Below are 15,366 nucleotides of genomic sequence, written 5' to 3'. Positions count from 1 at the left end.
GATTGTGTTTAGCGCAGTGATCAGGCTGCATGCTGATGCTGCTTGTCTGACACACACTCTGAATGAGAAAAATGGGGTTTTGCCTGCAGGCCTGTTCTGTTCTCTGACCCCGCTGTTTGTCCCCCCCCCACCAACTCTCTCTCTCTCTCTCCGCCTCTTGCTTAGTGTTATTATTATTGGCATCATCATTAGTATCTGAAGTAAACCAGCTGCACAGGGGCCACCAACACAGTTTAGTAATCTGGGTTGCAGCAGTGTTGTGGTTTTACATCACACAGACACGCTGATGGAAACGATACAGGTCAACGCCGCTGTACTCAACACTGTGCAATGCTGACACACACTCGCACCCATATTTCAATTAGGTCAGGACTGACAGCATTATCAACCGACTTCACAACGTGGAGAGCATCCACAAGGATGATCATGTGATATGAGTGAAAGCTCTAGAACAACTAAATGGACCTGAGATTATCTTGTTTCCAGCATCAGGGATAAACCTTCAGTTTCAACTGTTAAGTCAACATGGATGAGAAAGTTTAGAATATTACTATATTGTGACAAATGGGCAAAACTCCATCTGCTGAGGAAGAAAACTGAACTTGCGTTTATGTCAAGAAATTTTAAAATGAAATTAAAAAAGAGCAGAAAGAAAACAGAAAAATTGTAGCTTCAGCAAAATCACATACAGCCATCTTAGGTTGGAGGCAGATATACCAGAGTTAGAGGTGCTCGTTAAATTTTTCTCTCTTGTCAAAACTGTGGAAACCTTTATTGAAACTTTTGGCTGGAAAACATAACGAGTCTCTGTTGGTTCTGCCGACCAGGTTGTGATGCAGCTGGTCCGCCTGCTCCCCGACGGTCACAGGATGAAGAGGGAGGTGGACATGGCCCTGGACTCAGTCAGCGAGACCATGACCCCCATGCACTACCACCTAAGAGAGATCATCATCTCCACATACAGACAGGTACATTACGTGTCCCTGCAGTATTCATTACGCAGCCCCTGTGATACAGGAAGGAACGCAGGGGAGATGTAGCTTAGCGGAAGTCAGGGTCGGGATTACAGTTAGAGTTTGAGGGCCACTTAAAGAATTGAAATACAAGTACCCATTAAATGGACATTCAAAATCCAGTGGAGGATTCTGAACTGGTCTTGAATATATATTGCAAATTAAGGACAAGAGCAAGTTAAAGTTTTGACAAGATTTTTCTCTCGAGTGGATGAGTCAGAAAACCAACAAATCCTGCTTACTTATGAGTCAGTCCGTCCTCTTCATGCTGGGACCCAATCCGCATGTTATTATGGGAATCAGGTGCAGTATCACATGGGCCCCCGTAGATGGCGTCAAGAACTTGTTTGAATGTCTTTCACAGCTATGGCATGACATGATGGAGAGGGATCCACCGCTGTGTAGACAGGAGCTGCAGAGTGTGGAAAAACGATTGAGGTGCATCATACGTTATCTCCTAAACTGAACGGGATTCCTCTGGGTTTAAATGGAAAAGAGTGAGAGGGGAAAAAAAGGGACAGGAAGAGATGATTACTTGTGGGATTTCGTGGCTTGACCTCTTAAAAGCTTTGTTATTTTGTGCTGATCATAGTCCAAGTAGTATTAAATAGCATCTCATATCAGTGTCAACTGCTTTGTCTGCTTCATGCAATGAATTTCTTTTAATGTCAAGTCCACTGATGAGCTGAATTTGTCAGATTTCCTTCACTAAAGAGGAAATGCAGGTAAGGTGAAACAGAGTAGAGGAGTATTTTTAAATTTTTGCAACATGAGAAAAGGATGAAAAGCAGCTACACCTCCATCTGTGAAAGCTGTTCCTGCTAGTTTGAACATTGTGTTTAATTAACAAGGGATAAAGGGAACAAAAGAAGTTTGTGGTGGTGTTTCAAAGACCTATCTGGACAAGGTCTCTCCTGATGCTGTGGCCTCTGCAGGACCACGGCTCTGTTTTAGCCATTTGTAATGCAGACTGTAATCATTGTGCCTCTGTGCACCGTCAGCCGTTCTCAGCGTGCTGGAGGCACCCTGTCCTGTCTCCACCGTATCAATGGGCCTCATTGTCCCATGAACTCTGTCTTTCCCCTATATTCTCCCTCCGTCTGTCACTTTCTGGTGCCAGGCTCAGGGAAAAGGCGTGCTATCAGATCCCCTTCTAATCATTTAGGTCATTTTATAATGATTTCATATTCAGTTTTATATGTATACATGATATTTTACACATATTTGTATTTAAATATTTCGTCCCAGAGGTCAAAAACATAATTTTGGTTACTTCTTATTTTAGTAGTTGTGGCCATAATTCCTACCCGCCATAATTACACTGAGCGTTTTGGAATTTTGAACACTAGTAGTTCTATGGAGCAATGTTTTTATGAGTGGATCTCGGACATGATACACACTCCTGCCACCAGCTTCTCCCTATTCTATCGATTAACATCGAAAGGTGTCTGCAGTGGCTGTGGAGAAGACTGCAAGCTACCACACATGGATGTAAACAGTGCATGATTTAAAATATTTAAAACTTTGCAGATGTTTAATCAGGAAGGAAGTGCACTAAACATGCTTGTCCAGGATGCATACAGTGTATTTTGGTGAGATATGCTGGATATAAACATGACTTTTGTTTGTTTATGAGAAAACTCTACAAGGAACCTTTAGCTGCTGAGATCCATGAACACGTGGGAGTATAGTGAAAAAGGTGAACAACATTGTCTGTTGTAAACATCCGTTGCAAATTTACAGACTTTTTTTTCTGTCCAAGTTTGACTTTTCTATCATTCTTGAATACCGTTCTTGACCTAGTAGTTGTGCTTGTCCAAAGTTTTCCTCATTTACCTCATCAGACTTTTGTTTTTTTTTAGCGATTCTGACTTCAGTAATGTCGCTGCGTTCCCAGATTTTCCCAATTACTTTGGTTATCATACAATGTTAACATAACCAATGCACATGAAGGCAAAAATGATAGAAATAGGAGCCAGATTGTAATAAACCAGACTGATCTGTTGACCCTGCTGCAGTGGACCTCAGGTTGGCACTTGGTGTTCCTCTCTCAGTCTGTCCCCTCCCGCCTCAACCAGCAGGCCAGGTGATAAACAGTGCCAGATGTTGCTTGAACCCGGCAGGCAGCAGTGGATGAGAGAGGTGGGAGAAAAGTGGGGGAAGAAGAGGGGAAAAATTTCACCCCCACTCTCTCTTCCTCTCTTTTTCTCTCTCTCTCTCTCTCTCTCTCTCCTCGTAGCCCTCCCCCTTCCAAAGCACCCTCCTCCCCTTTGACAGTGGTTGGAAAATGTGTCTTTGATAGAGAAAAAATATATTTACACTGGGACCCGAACCGTCCGCCAGCTCTCAGAGGGGACTGGGAAGGGGGGTGGGGGTGGGTGTTACACGCAGCTGCTACGAGTTAGTTGCTATTCAGGAACCCATTTATTTTGAGGGAGTTTCCACAGCTGTAAATGACTTCAAATGATACTCTAATACATGTAGTGAATGTTTAAAGTGCCCACTGATGTCTAATATGACATTACGGGGCTGCTGCATTCATTAGTAACACTGATGCTAGGCCTCATATATTTGTCTGTGTGATTTATGTGCCTTGTTTAGAGTCTGTAAAGAGTAGGTTTAGTTGTACCTCGGCAGCAGGTTCCATAGTGAAGAGGAAGAAAAACTACATGTGACAAGGTCCTTGTGACTCTCTGATGGCACAAAGTTGACTCAATGAATATTTAATGATCTCTCTCCAGGTTGCCCGCTCCCTGTCAGTGGGTCACCCTGTTAAATAATGATCTGGGGGTATTTATAGCCATACATGCAGCAGAGGGCAGAACGGATACAGGTTTTTGTCAGAGCCATATCCTTTGTAATTTCACTGATTAGTGCATCTCCAACCAGTGAAATCACCTGGTGCAATGCGTCATCGGAACAAATGGTTTCGGGTTTTCACAGCAAACGATTTAAAACCCCGGAAATATTAATCATGTTCAGACTGCTAATCATTCTAACTTTTGCTTCCACCGTAGTCGTGTTCAAAGTTGAATTGCTTTGTAACTTTGTAGTGTACAAGATCACCATTTACCTGCAATTTTTCCTCACAGCCAGAACCAACATGCTCTCCAGCAGCAGAAGTGATTGGAAATGTTTTCAACTTAATAACACTCCAAACAGAACTTGTGAACTGTGTGAACATCTATTTTCTGACCTTCTGTTTTGTGATTTAATCATGAACAAACGTATACCAACCATAAGTAGAACATAACACATACTAGTATAGCATATGTACACTTAATTACTAGTTTAGTTTGTGCACCTACCTAAAATTCATTTAAATACAACATTTGAATTTGTCCAATACGATTATATACCTTAATGGGATATATAGCAACTGATTCTAAATGTTTAGATTCTATTTCAGTAATTAAGTGCATTTAATGATTTTCCGTTGTTGTTTCACAACCACATGCAGCTGGGTCTCTTGTCTTCTTTTTAGTCCTGATTCGGTCCACGTCTCTTTGTATGTTCAGTTCTTTTATTTTTCTCACCAGCCACCTGTTTTTCTTCAGCTGCCATTTCACCCTGGGCAGGTATATTGTTGTGCAGTGTTGTGGGATCTGGGAGCAGCTGCCCATGGTATTTATATGAACCAGCACTGTTTTCTGTTTTTTGTCACATGTCCAGCTCACAAAAACCAATGATGAAAGCAGTTGAATTCTGCAAGTAGCTGCAGGGAGTTGTTTGAGTACAGGGAGTCATCTAATTCATCCATTATAAAAAATATTGCTTACTGCGGCGTTAATGAGCATGAGTTCATTAGCAACCTTGTTAGCAACCGTTATAAACATGTTCAGATCGGCCTCTTATTAGCAAGATTGTCCAACTTTTCTAAGTAAGTTGTCCTCTTACAACACTCAGTGGTTTTGCAGCTAAACATAAGAAGGATAATATAATGGACATTGCAGATTTATTGACAATAAGTAAGCCTGTGCTACCTGTGCAACTGTTACGCTGTTACGTTTTTATTACTTACTTTTGTGGACTAATTCACACCTGAGGCAGCCCTCAGGTGTGCCCGAGGGCTTTAGTGAGACTATGTAACTTTTGTTTAACAGCTGCCAAAAATGATGATCATGTTAAATGCTAAATGCTAATCTACTGTTAAAGGAGCTATTTGTAAGTTTTGCTATTGCTACATAGCCAGTGTTAGCATTAACAGCTGTTTACTAACCAGTCTAGAGGAAATGTTGTGTTTTCAGCATCAAACTTCATTCCTTTACTCACCAACAGCTGCCTACAGTGGTGGTAAGCAACGCCTCAACATTAGCCACCATAAACTAGTGTTCACACTAGATCAGCTAAAGTTTTAGAAGCGAGATCGTAATAAACTCAGTATCAATGCTTTATGTGTTATTTCTTGCTTTAAAGAATAAGATGAAAAAGTGCAGTTTGACAGCCTAATAAAAATAATTATATTTTCCTCTGACAAAAGTGGTTTAAAAATATAAAGTATGAAAAGCTGCAGTTACTCTATATTGTAGTTTTTCTTAATTAGGATATTTTACATACTATGGCCTTGCACGATTGTGTTCTTCATTCATTAGACCTTTAACAGTCTAATCTCTGTAGGCCTCTGCAGTTATCATAATGTCATGTGTTTATTTCACACTTGAATTTCTCATGCTATGCTTCACTCTCTACATACTGACCACTTTAGAAATCGTTAGGTTTGCCACCTAGTCTGTCCTTCTTTTACCCTGAATAACTGAACTGCCCTGGCCTGCCCTTTGCCCTGACCTCCTGCATGTCCCCCACCTCCCTCTTAACCACTGGCCCCAGAACAGCGCTTCAGACCTGGCTGGGTCTGAGGGTTGCCATTTCCTGCCCCCACACACTAAACCTGTCATTGCCCCAGGCCCACAGACCAGGAATAACTATCTCCAAAACCATGCATGAGTGTTTAAGCATACCCCCAGTAGCTGTGCTAAGCCCCAAATCATTTCACCAGGGAAAGGTCCACCTTTTTTTGTCTTAAGCTTTCACACTAGCTAGCTACTGGCACTGAACAAATACCTATGGGAATACAATCCCAGTGGGCAAGTGACCTAAATGCCAGCCATGTGGGATATGCAGAAGTCGTGACTGGGCTGAGTTGCTCCAGGAATTGCACTTTCAATTATGCCCCAGTGGGGAAGCCATGTTTCATACGTGAGGACAGTTGAGCAACAGATGAATCTCGTGTTAACGACGCCATAACTACTCCCAAAGTTTCAACAACTCACACAGTCGGCAAAGAGCATTCAGACCTGCTTTGTCAAATGGGGATTTTCTTTTCTTACAGGAACAGCTCACAATGTGGCTTCTTTCTGCGTTCTTTCATTGCTGGAAGTAATCATTATAATAACACAGATTTTACACAAGCTGGCATTCAAGTTCTGATACAAATGCATTGCATAAGTTATTTGTGAATATGAAAGGTTCATGGCTTAACACATTCCATGGAGTGACAAAGGCAGCTGCGCAGATGGTGAAATCCATGTGTTGCTGTTTCTATTACTCACCGTTAGACCGGCATATTCAGAGGTCAGACTAAAGATAGAGAAAAGTCTATATCCATGCTAACCCTGTGAGGATATAATGATTGTTACACGACAGAAAACAAAATTGTTGGATGTTAAAAAATGGAGAGACAACTTTATTTTAGGATCTGTTTGAAAAAAATTATTAGTCTAGTCTCAGGGTGGTGCCAAAGTAGCCTGGTTCCAGACCTTCGTTTCACCGCCCACATCTCTGTGATTCAAATACATCTGGGGGTGGTGTTGTCATTGCCAGCTGTCTCCTTGGTTGGAAAAACAGTCAAGCCAATCAAAACTTTAGGCTGAATTAAGAATGGCAACATCATCTTCTGCGCCAGAGCAAGAAAAAATGGCAACAGAAAAATTGGAACAAAAATAGCGACAAGTGTGGATGAGATGCTGTTGTAAGCCCACGCACAGAATTATCAAGTCATAAAGTGGCATATTTCTGCAGTCGACATGATAAACCTGAGAAGAACTTCTCGAGACAAGTGTTACTGCAGCTTCTATGTTGAGTGAAAATGTCGAAAAGGATGACTATCTCCATTGTTACTGATTGGTCAGGCCAAATAATTCTTTCTCCCAAATACAACTTAGCTGACATTAACACAAGGACAGACGGAATAATGAAGTGAAAACAAAGTCGCAGTACAGTGATTACCATTGCTAATGACAGAGGAAAGGCTATGCTTTTGCTTAAATTGACTATAATGAATAGTTTATATAAACACTTTGCAGCTCCCCTTAGCTCTATGTAACTTGCAGGTTCAAATTAAAATTATTTATCTGTACGGTGGCCATTGTAGGACACGTCTGACTCAGCTCTTTAAGGTCAGACTTGGCTCAAATTTTGTCCAAGCTGTAATGCACCTGACTCAGGTGTACGTGAACTCTGCCTTGCTTTGAGCGTAGCATGCAGTTTGACTGCCAATTAACTGTAATATTTAGCACATTAACTTGCATGTTCATTTTTGTTTTGTTATGTATCGCCTTTTAGCATTCTTGCGTGTTAACATGCTAACATTTAGCATGTAATGTTTTTTAGCATGTAATGTTTAGCTTGATAGCATGTGGACACTTAGCATAGTAACCTGTTAATGATTAGCATTTTTGAATTTTATGTAAGCGTTCATTTCCGAGTCCAGCTGATGCTAGTGTGAATTAGTTTAGAGCTGAAGTGTTTGACACATGGAAACTTTGACCTGTATATGGCGCTGTTTGTGGTGGAATCACTGAGTTATTTAGATCTTATCCGCTGGGATCTAAGAATATCTGTACCAAATTTCATGGTAATACATCCATAGTTATGTAAAAAATGTCCCCCTGGACCAAAGTGTTTGACCTCGCTGTAGTGTGTCTAACAAACAACATGGTCTTCACATAAACTATGTGGCTCCCTGATGAGACAAACGACAACCATCGATACATTTGCTTTCTATTAACCACAAGCATCAATACAAAATGGCATTTGTGGCCAAGAGTACAAATTTGATTAGAGAAAAGCTGCAGTGCGTTTTGAATTATTGAGTGTGTGATTATGTGTAGCTCGCAGACATACCATTTTAAGGCCCCAGAGTTGGGTTTGCATGCACAAGATATTTTGATAGCTCAGTAAATGATTGATTCACAGCGGGAGTCTCAGTGTGCTCTCTTGCCAGGCATGTGCACGTACAGAATGTACCATAATGCGTGTGGTTAATGTGGGCAGATATTCCAGTCTCTGTGTAGGCTAAGTTGATGAGCCCTGTCTCCTCCTGTGGCTTTTGTAATCTCTGCTCAGCAGACACGTGATGTGTATTTGCTTGTCTTTTTGTAAGAGAAATTGGCCTTTTCTAGTTAAAGTCCTATTGACCATTGATTGTACATTCCCTTTTAGTTCCCTGTGTTTTTGATTATATTAATGGCTTATTTTTGTGTTAGACGTTATTTTTTAGCATTGATTAGAGCTGTTAAATATTCAAAGAAGGTTAATCTGTATTCTGGTAGAGATCATACTCCACAAGACCTTGCTTGTGATGTCATTACAAACTATTCAACTACTCAAGTCTGAGTTACATTTTCACATTCATTTTCAAGCCCTTGGCTAGATGGACTGATTGGTTGATGGCAGATCTGCATATACAGTGTATGTGGATTGACACTGCTTGCCCCTAAAATCCACCTCAACCTCAGCTTCATGATTTAATCAGCGTAGTGTGGCTGAGAGACTGGAAAAAGACAGACAGAGGATTGGAATCTGTAGAAACCATTAACATAAAGACATCTCCGTCCCGTCCTCTCACTGGCTGCTACATGGCTTCTCTGCTCCTTTGAAAAAGGAGTTTTGGGCACTATCTTGATCCATAAAGATCAGTTCTGCAGCTTGAAGCCAGATGATATATAACTCTGATTGCTTTGCTACTGGCCAACCTGGCAGGCGGCAGACAGGGTGTGTGTATGGTTGGGTTTTCAGAAAAATGGCTTTGAATGTAGAAAAACATAGTTTAATGCGATCCAGGGGAATATGTAAGAAATATGTTTATGTACTCCTTTCACTCTTAACACATTCCAGCATCTGGGGTAAGAACAGATAATAAGGCCAAAGATCATTAATAATAACACTAATATTGGTATTTATAATAATAATGATTTATATCACCTTTCCAATCACAGTTAGATAGCTTTCCACAGACTTTAACGGAAGCAAAAGTGACATTCTGTTTTATAGAAGTAGACAGAAGAAACAGTGATGAGGTTTCACTTATAAACAGGACTAGGTCAAAACCTAGTATGTGGCTGGACCACTTATGGTCAACGTGTGAAACTGAGGACGTAGTTGAAGACTTGCAGAACCACAGTAAGTAATGAATATCATTGCGTCATATTTGCATCCTGCTTAATGTCAGCGAGTTTCAGCCGTTAATCTGTTTGCTTCTCTCCTACTCTCTGTGCTCACATATGCAGTATGATGCAGGTGACTGCACGTAACAAGAGGTGTAGCCCTAAGCCCACAGTTGGCACCCACACATAGTCCAGCCATATGCCATCTTTATACCTAGTCTTATTCGAAAAAAGGTCTCTTAATCTAGTGACAAATGTGCTTAGTTGGCAAAACTGCAGGCTGTAAATGCCCCCATAATAAAAACAGTTTCATTCATTTTGAAAAAGCAATGGCCAATGGGGAAACTCAAACTCAGTCACATGGTATTCAGCTGACCAATGGTAGAAATATGATCACTCAGTCAGTCACTTAGTCATTCACTCACTCAGTCAGTCATTGACATTCACAGTTATAGGGCTGGCCCAGCTGTTGTGGCCCAGGCAAAAGTGAAATGGAGATTTAGCCAAGAGAGCTAAAATTCAGTGTTACAAATCCATTGTAAACACTGGAAGGCAGCTCCATTATTTATAAGCTGAGAGTAAACAATGTTTTGCCTCACCACATATCTGGATAATGCAACCCAAATAACGGAGAGCAGATTTGGAGAAATGATGCCTAATGTAGAGTGAAATTGGAAGTTTCATGCTGGCCCATTATATTATAACATTTATCTTCTTCAGAACAGAATAATAGCATTATAATAAAGATTTCTAATACACAAGGAATTGATTTGCATTACCTAATGCCAAAAGAAAGATACTGAGAATGAGCATGAAAGACGAGCATATTTTTCACCCCCAGCATCTGTGTGTAGGCGATAAGGTGTCTTTCTTTCAGTTTGAAGAGTACTTGATGTTGTATAGTCTTGCAAAAGGGGTGAGTGGTAAGTGTTATTAGCCAGTAACGTAGTGCATAAGTAGGTTCATATTATTATGTGGCAGCTTCCGCAACGTGCGGAAGAATGAGTGATAAAATGTTAATGTTCAGTCCAGGAATGGCCAAAAAAATTGTACAGGCTACTTTAATACTTTGTGTAATCTGTGTACACAAATGATTAATTCAAGGTTACAAACGACTAATTCTTATAAACAAATGTAAAAACATGTTCACCATCCAAACATGGTAATGTTACCATCTTAGCATTTAAACAAGCTAATGTGCAAGTGCATATTAACATCATTGCTAAATGTGACATTCAAGATTTAGCCAGCTAAAATCCTATAGCTGTTTAACATGTAAATTAACATGCTAATTTTAGCCCACTTAAATTCAAACATTAACATGCAACTCAGTTAATGGGAATTGTACAGATCATTAACTTTTTTGAGTCATGGGAGGATGTGCTGGCATCTGAAGGAAAAAACAGAGTAATGCATCTTAATGAAGATGAGTCATTTGCAAAATCCATATTATGTGTTTATGTTGTGTCTGTGAGACGAGAATGGATCAGAAGTTCATCTTTAAGCAGTCCTTATTACTGTTTAATTTAAATATTGGCTACACTGTCTCATTGTCATTCGAGTTATAGACTCTTAAAATGTGGCATCTGTTAACTTTGGCAACAAACGACAGCCTGGATGGAAAATAGTTCCAAAAATTGCAGTTGGGCCCTGGTTTCGGTCCACTTAATGAACCTACCTGAAAATCAGCATGTATACTTGACTTTGAGTTGTCTGTACATTGAATCAAGGAGCCATGTGTAGGCTGCCTGTCCACTCCAGACAGGTTGGGGTTTGGTTTAGGATTTGGGTGGGAGGTGTTCTTGTAGAATCTGATGAATGGCTGCTTGTGCAAACCTGGGTGGGAAGGGCCAATATGGATTGGCCTTTTTACCTCGGCAACCCCATCAGCTCGTAATTGGCACCATATGTCAAGCACACAGACCTCTCCATAATGTGCACTTCTCACATTCAGTGCTCACCCACATGAGCCCACAGAAAGGTTGACCCTCAACACCATTCAGGGATTAAACTATATATTATACTATTTTTCTTTTTTCCTTTAGAGATGAGCCATACTTAATTGATTTTGAAAAATATTAGTATTGTAAATGTATAGTTTAGATGAGATTAAAAAAGAAACAGATTGTAAAAGGCAGATAATTTTCTCATTTACTGATCTGCTTAAATTAAGTTTATATTAAACAATATCGTCTCTCCACAAACACAGATCAGAAATCTAGAATTAGAATTAGAATGTGAAGAGGAAACTCATGAATGAGCTGCATATTATCTACAAATGCCACTGTGAGTAAGAAAAATACATCACAAAATGGTTAAACAACAGCTGTTACATCACAAATCGATATTTTAAAATATATTTTCTTCAGGTGACAGCTCTCTGTTTTTGTGAGTCTCAGCTTTGTGGAAAGATGCTGCGAAACAAAGCGTACTATTTTCACGCCAGTTGGTGTCTTCAGTTTCTTTTGTGCTACTTCACAGCCAATCAGAGCGCTCCCTTTTAGTGACTGCCTCTGCTGCTGATGCAACAAGCTCAGCTGGCTGCATGGGTGGCAGTAAGAGCAGATTAGTGCCAACGGTGCCAGACACACTGCAAAAACTATGGGCAGTGGACCATCCCAGCAACAGAGCTACAGAGGCTGATGGCTGAGTTGGCTTGCTGTGTCTAAGACCGTACATGAGCACTCACGGCATAACATAACACATGATTTAGATGTTCCAGACCAACATCAAGATCAGAAAAAAACGTGGGCAGACCCCGTAATGGCTTTCTGAAACTTCAAGTCTGTAACATACAAAACCTTTTCAAACGGTCTAAAGATTTTGTCGCTGCTTTTTTAGTGTGAGAGGCGATAATGACAACTGTCCTATGAGATGTCACTATTGTCAATGCATGGCACTTACATGGAAAATAGCGTCAGTGCTATTCACTGCAAGAGATGGGGAGAAATTGCTAGTGCCCTCAAACACCCTGGTGAGCAAAATGTCAGTGATTTGATAAATCAATAACACTAGCCAACAGCAATTGACTGACATGCCTGTCAGTCTGTGTATGGGAGAGAGGTGGGTGCTGACAGCATTGTTGTGACTGTAAATGAGCCTGACTGTATGAATGCCGAGCACACGTCATTGTTGTCTCCCTTTTCGAGTGTGTGCAGTTATGAAAACAAGACGAGATTTTCATACTGACCTTTTAACCCTTTTACATCAAGGCCCTGTGACTGCACAATATGTGGAACCTTTGTATACCAAGCCTTATAACACACAATGTCTGTGTTTACATAAGACACGGGCACAGGTCAAGCAGTGTGACTCATAAGTGGGTGGTGTTTATCTTTAATACACCTACACCTGCAGGCTGAAGGCTGTGACTCTTATCCGGGGATTATTGTGAACTTTTGTCTGAACCTGGTCTGACGTGTTTGAATTAAAAGGCAGAGACTGAAACAGTTGCCTGGGGTAGTATTAAATCACTCCCAAACAGATATCGTGTGCATTTGTTTTGTTTCTGCAAAGTATATTTATTCTTGGATCATGCAAATAAAATTGATTTAGTTTCATCGAGAGAGACTGTTACATAGAACTAAAATTTAAATTGCCTGCAGGACTTTACTTTCAAAAAGGATAAAGAGGGAGAAAAAAATAAAGCTTAAGTCCATATCAGTTTCATATCAAACAAATGTGCATTGTTAAAATGCAGGGATTATTTTCATGATCCACTAAATCCATTTATGAAATTTAAGGGTCCATATCACTGAATCAAATTGAAAACCTGAATATTACCCCAAATTTTGACTGTGTTGGATTTTGTGTCCATTGGAAGCATTTTAGAAGCAGCACGTCCGCTCCTCAGCAGCAACATTTCCAATGGAGTTTGAAGTTGTTTTGCCAACCTTTTTTTTTTTTTTTTTTTTTTTTGCATTTTACAGCATATTTGCAGTTTATTCAGATGTGGTAACAGATGCGTTGTGGCTATACTTGACTCACATCCCCCTGCTGTCTGGTACAGTGTCCTAATTTCCTGACTATTAGTGTGTATATTGGCAACAGTAAAAACATCACTCTGTATCCCTCCCTCACTCTCTTTCTCTGTCCTGGGCAGGTGACCAGTCTGTTTACAGGGTTCATGTGCTCTGAAAGATGTCACAGCACAGAAAAGGGGGTAGAATTAGCGTGTTCACTTTGGTGTCACGTTGACATCACTGCCGATCGGTGCCACGGCCGATAAATACCCGCGACTACTACTCCAGAAGAATTTGGCCTGGGAGTGAACGCTGACTGTACCCTTTGCTATTGCTGACATAAGCCCGATGTTAGTGAGTCAAGGTGGGTTTTATGACCAGTGCAAAAGAGGCTTAAAAAGCAAACGCAAAATTGTATCTCCCAAATGGTCAAACTATTCTTGTCTGAACATTCACACCAGAATTTCATGCTCCAGAGATGTGAGCTGCTCCAGCAAAAATATCTGCTGGTGGACATTGGCAGACCAGTTAGAGTGGCTGAAAGCCGATATATACCCGACTTTATACGTTTTTTTAAGATTTCATTTGTTTGTGAATTTGTGTGTATATGTGGTCTGTGTGTGTGTGTAGCCTACATCTTTAGCGTTTAACGCCAGAGATTTAATGATGAGTAATTCCCTTAAAAGGTAGGTTTAATGAAATTGGCACCGGGTGCGTACAATACGTGCTCTGCCTTCACATGAACCAGTAGAATGTTTCTAATCTGTAGTGCTTGTAATGAGGAGAAATAGATAAGGTTTTTCCAGTCCCTGCTCTCACGAGTGTCTGTGCAGTGATAACATACTCTGCCTACACTTTTTCTTAACCACTTCTTTCTCTTTCACATTGTCCTTGCTTAGAGGACTGCTCAGCCAGCAAGCTTTACCGGACTCTCTCAACAGTGGTATGTGGTCTGTATTTGGCCAGCCTTCCACCCCTCTCAGGACTGAGCAGAGTTGAGGACATTCATTATCACACCTCAGGGGCTGGCTGAATAATGGCTTTCACCTTTGATAGCGGACAAGGACCGATGAGTCGACTCCTTTTGTTCCGAAAGGCCACGCAAGATGAAAGGATGCTCTAGTTCTCCACTTTTTTTTTTTTTTTACCATCTCTTCTGTTTCACCAACTCAATAGAAACTTTATCTTCAAAAATTTATGAAATTGTTCCACCAGTAGAATAAAAAAGGACTGAACCTTTTTTTTTGTAACATGTTCTAGACTTTTTTTTTAACCAGTTGAAATAAAATGCTGAAAAGTGGATATGATTATCAGCACAGTAAGACTGTACCAGAATTTACAAAAATGTAATCCATGCAAATCCAAAGCTTTCAAGGCTGTCTCTTTTACATGGACTGGAAGAAATTTACTCTGTTTCTTCACCACATCTTCCCCGACATTGTTTTCTGAAGGAATTTCTGAGAGTGCACGAGAGGCCGCTCAACCACACATAAGGCTCAGTCAATGTAGACAGACAGATGGCAACCACAGAATTAGGGTTCGGCAGATTGTAGAGGTGTGAATTATGTAATCTTTGTAAACTGATCTGCGCGCGTGTGTGTGCGTGTGTGTGTGCGTGTGTGTGTGTGTGTGTGTGTGAGCTCGGTATTTGGCTGTGGGTCGTGCACAGATAGCTGCCAGGCTTTGGCACTGTAGATTTTTTTTCAGGCTATGAGATGAAATGCTGAAAGCTCCCTGGGGGTGCAGGGCGCACAGGGAGATCGGGTTCACCACCGTCTCCCTGCCCTTTCACTGTAGTCGGTGTTAACTGAGAAAGATTATGAAAAGTTAGGCGTGTATATGCTTTCTTCCTTCCTCTGTGCCCTGGGAGAGTTGATAGACAACAGACAGCACATCCATTGTTTAGCTAGGTGTAGTTTCTCCTCCGCTCTGCTGCAGATGCATGGAAAACTGGGATCCAACCTCGGGTGTTTGGGAATGGACAGGAAACCCCTCTCAGCCCCCCCC

The 15,366-nt window shown here is 40.9% G+C and overlaps 1 protein-coding gene across 3 annotated transcripts in view; it reads left to right on the top strand.

Annotated features, from left to right (window-relative positions):
* The window catches only part of pald1a (phosphatase domain containing paladin 1a), a 52,682-nt gene that overhangs the window by 21,067 nt on the left and 16,249 nt on the right, over positions 1-15,366 (top strand). For all 3 annotated transcript variants that reach the window (XM_023413401.2, XM_023413400.2, XM_023413399.2), the window contains exon 18: positions 828-968. In XM_023413401.2, coding sequence (XP_023269169.1) covers positions 828-968 — 141 coding nt within the window. The remainder of the gene's footprint in view (positions 1-827; positions 969-15,366) is intronic.

The sequence above is a fragment of the Seriola lalandi genome, unplaced genomic scaffold, assembly GCF_002814215.2.
Source record: "Seriola lalandi dorsalis isolate HSWRI2012SDOR001 ecotype SW California unplaced genomic scaffold, Sedor1 jcf7180002054516, whole genome shotgun sequence".
NCBI lineage: Eukaryota > Metazoa > Chordata > Actinopteri > Carangiformes > Carangidae > Seriola > Seriola lalandi.
This window is presented reverse-complemented; position numbering and strand designations above follow the sequence as displayed.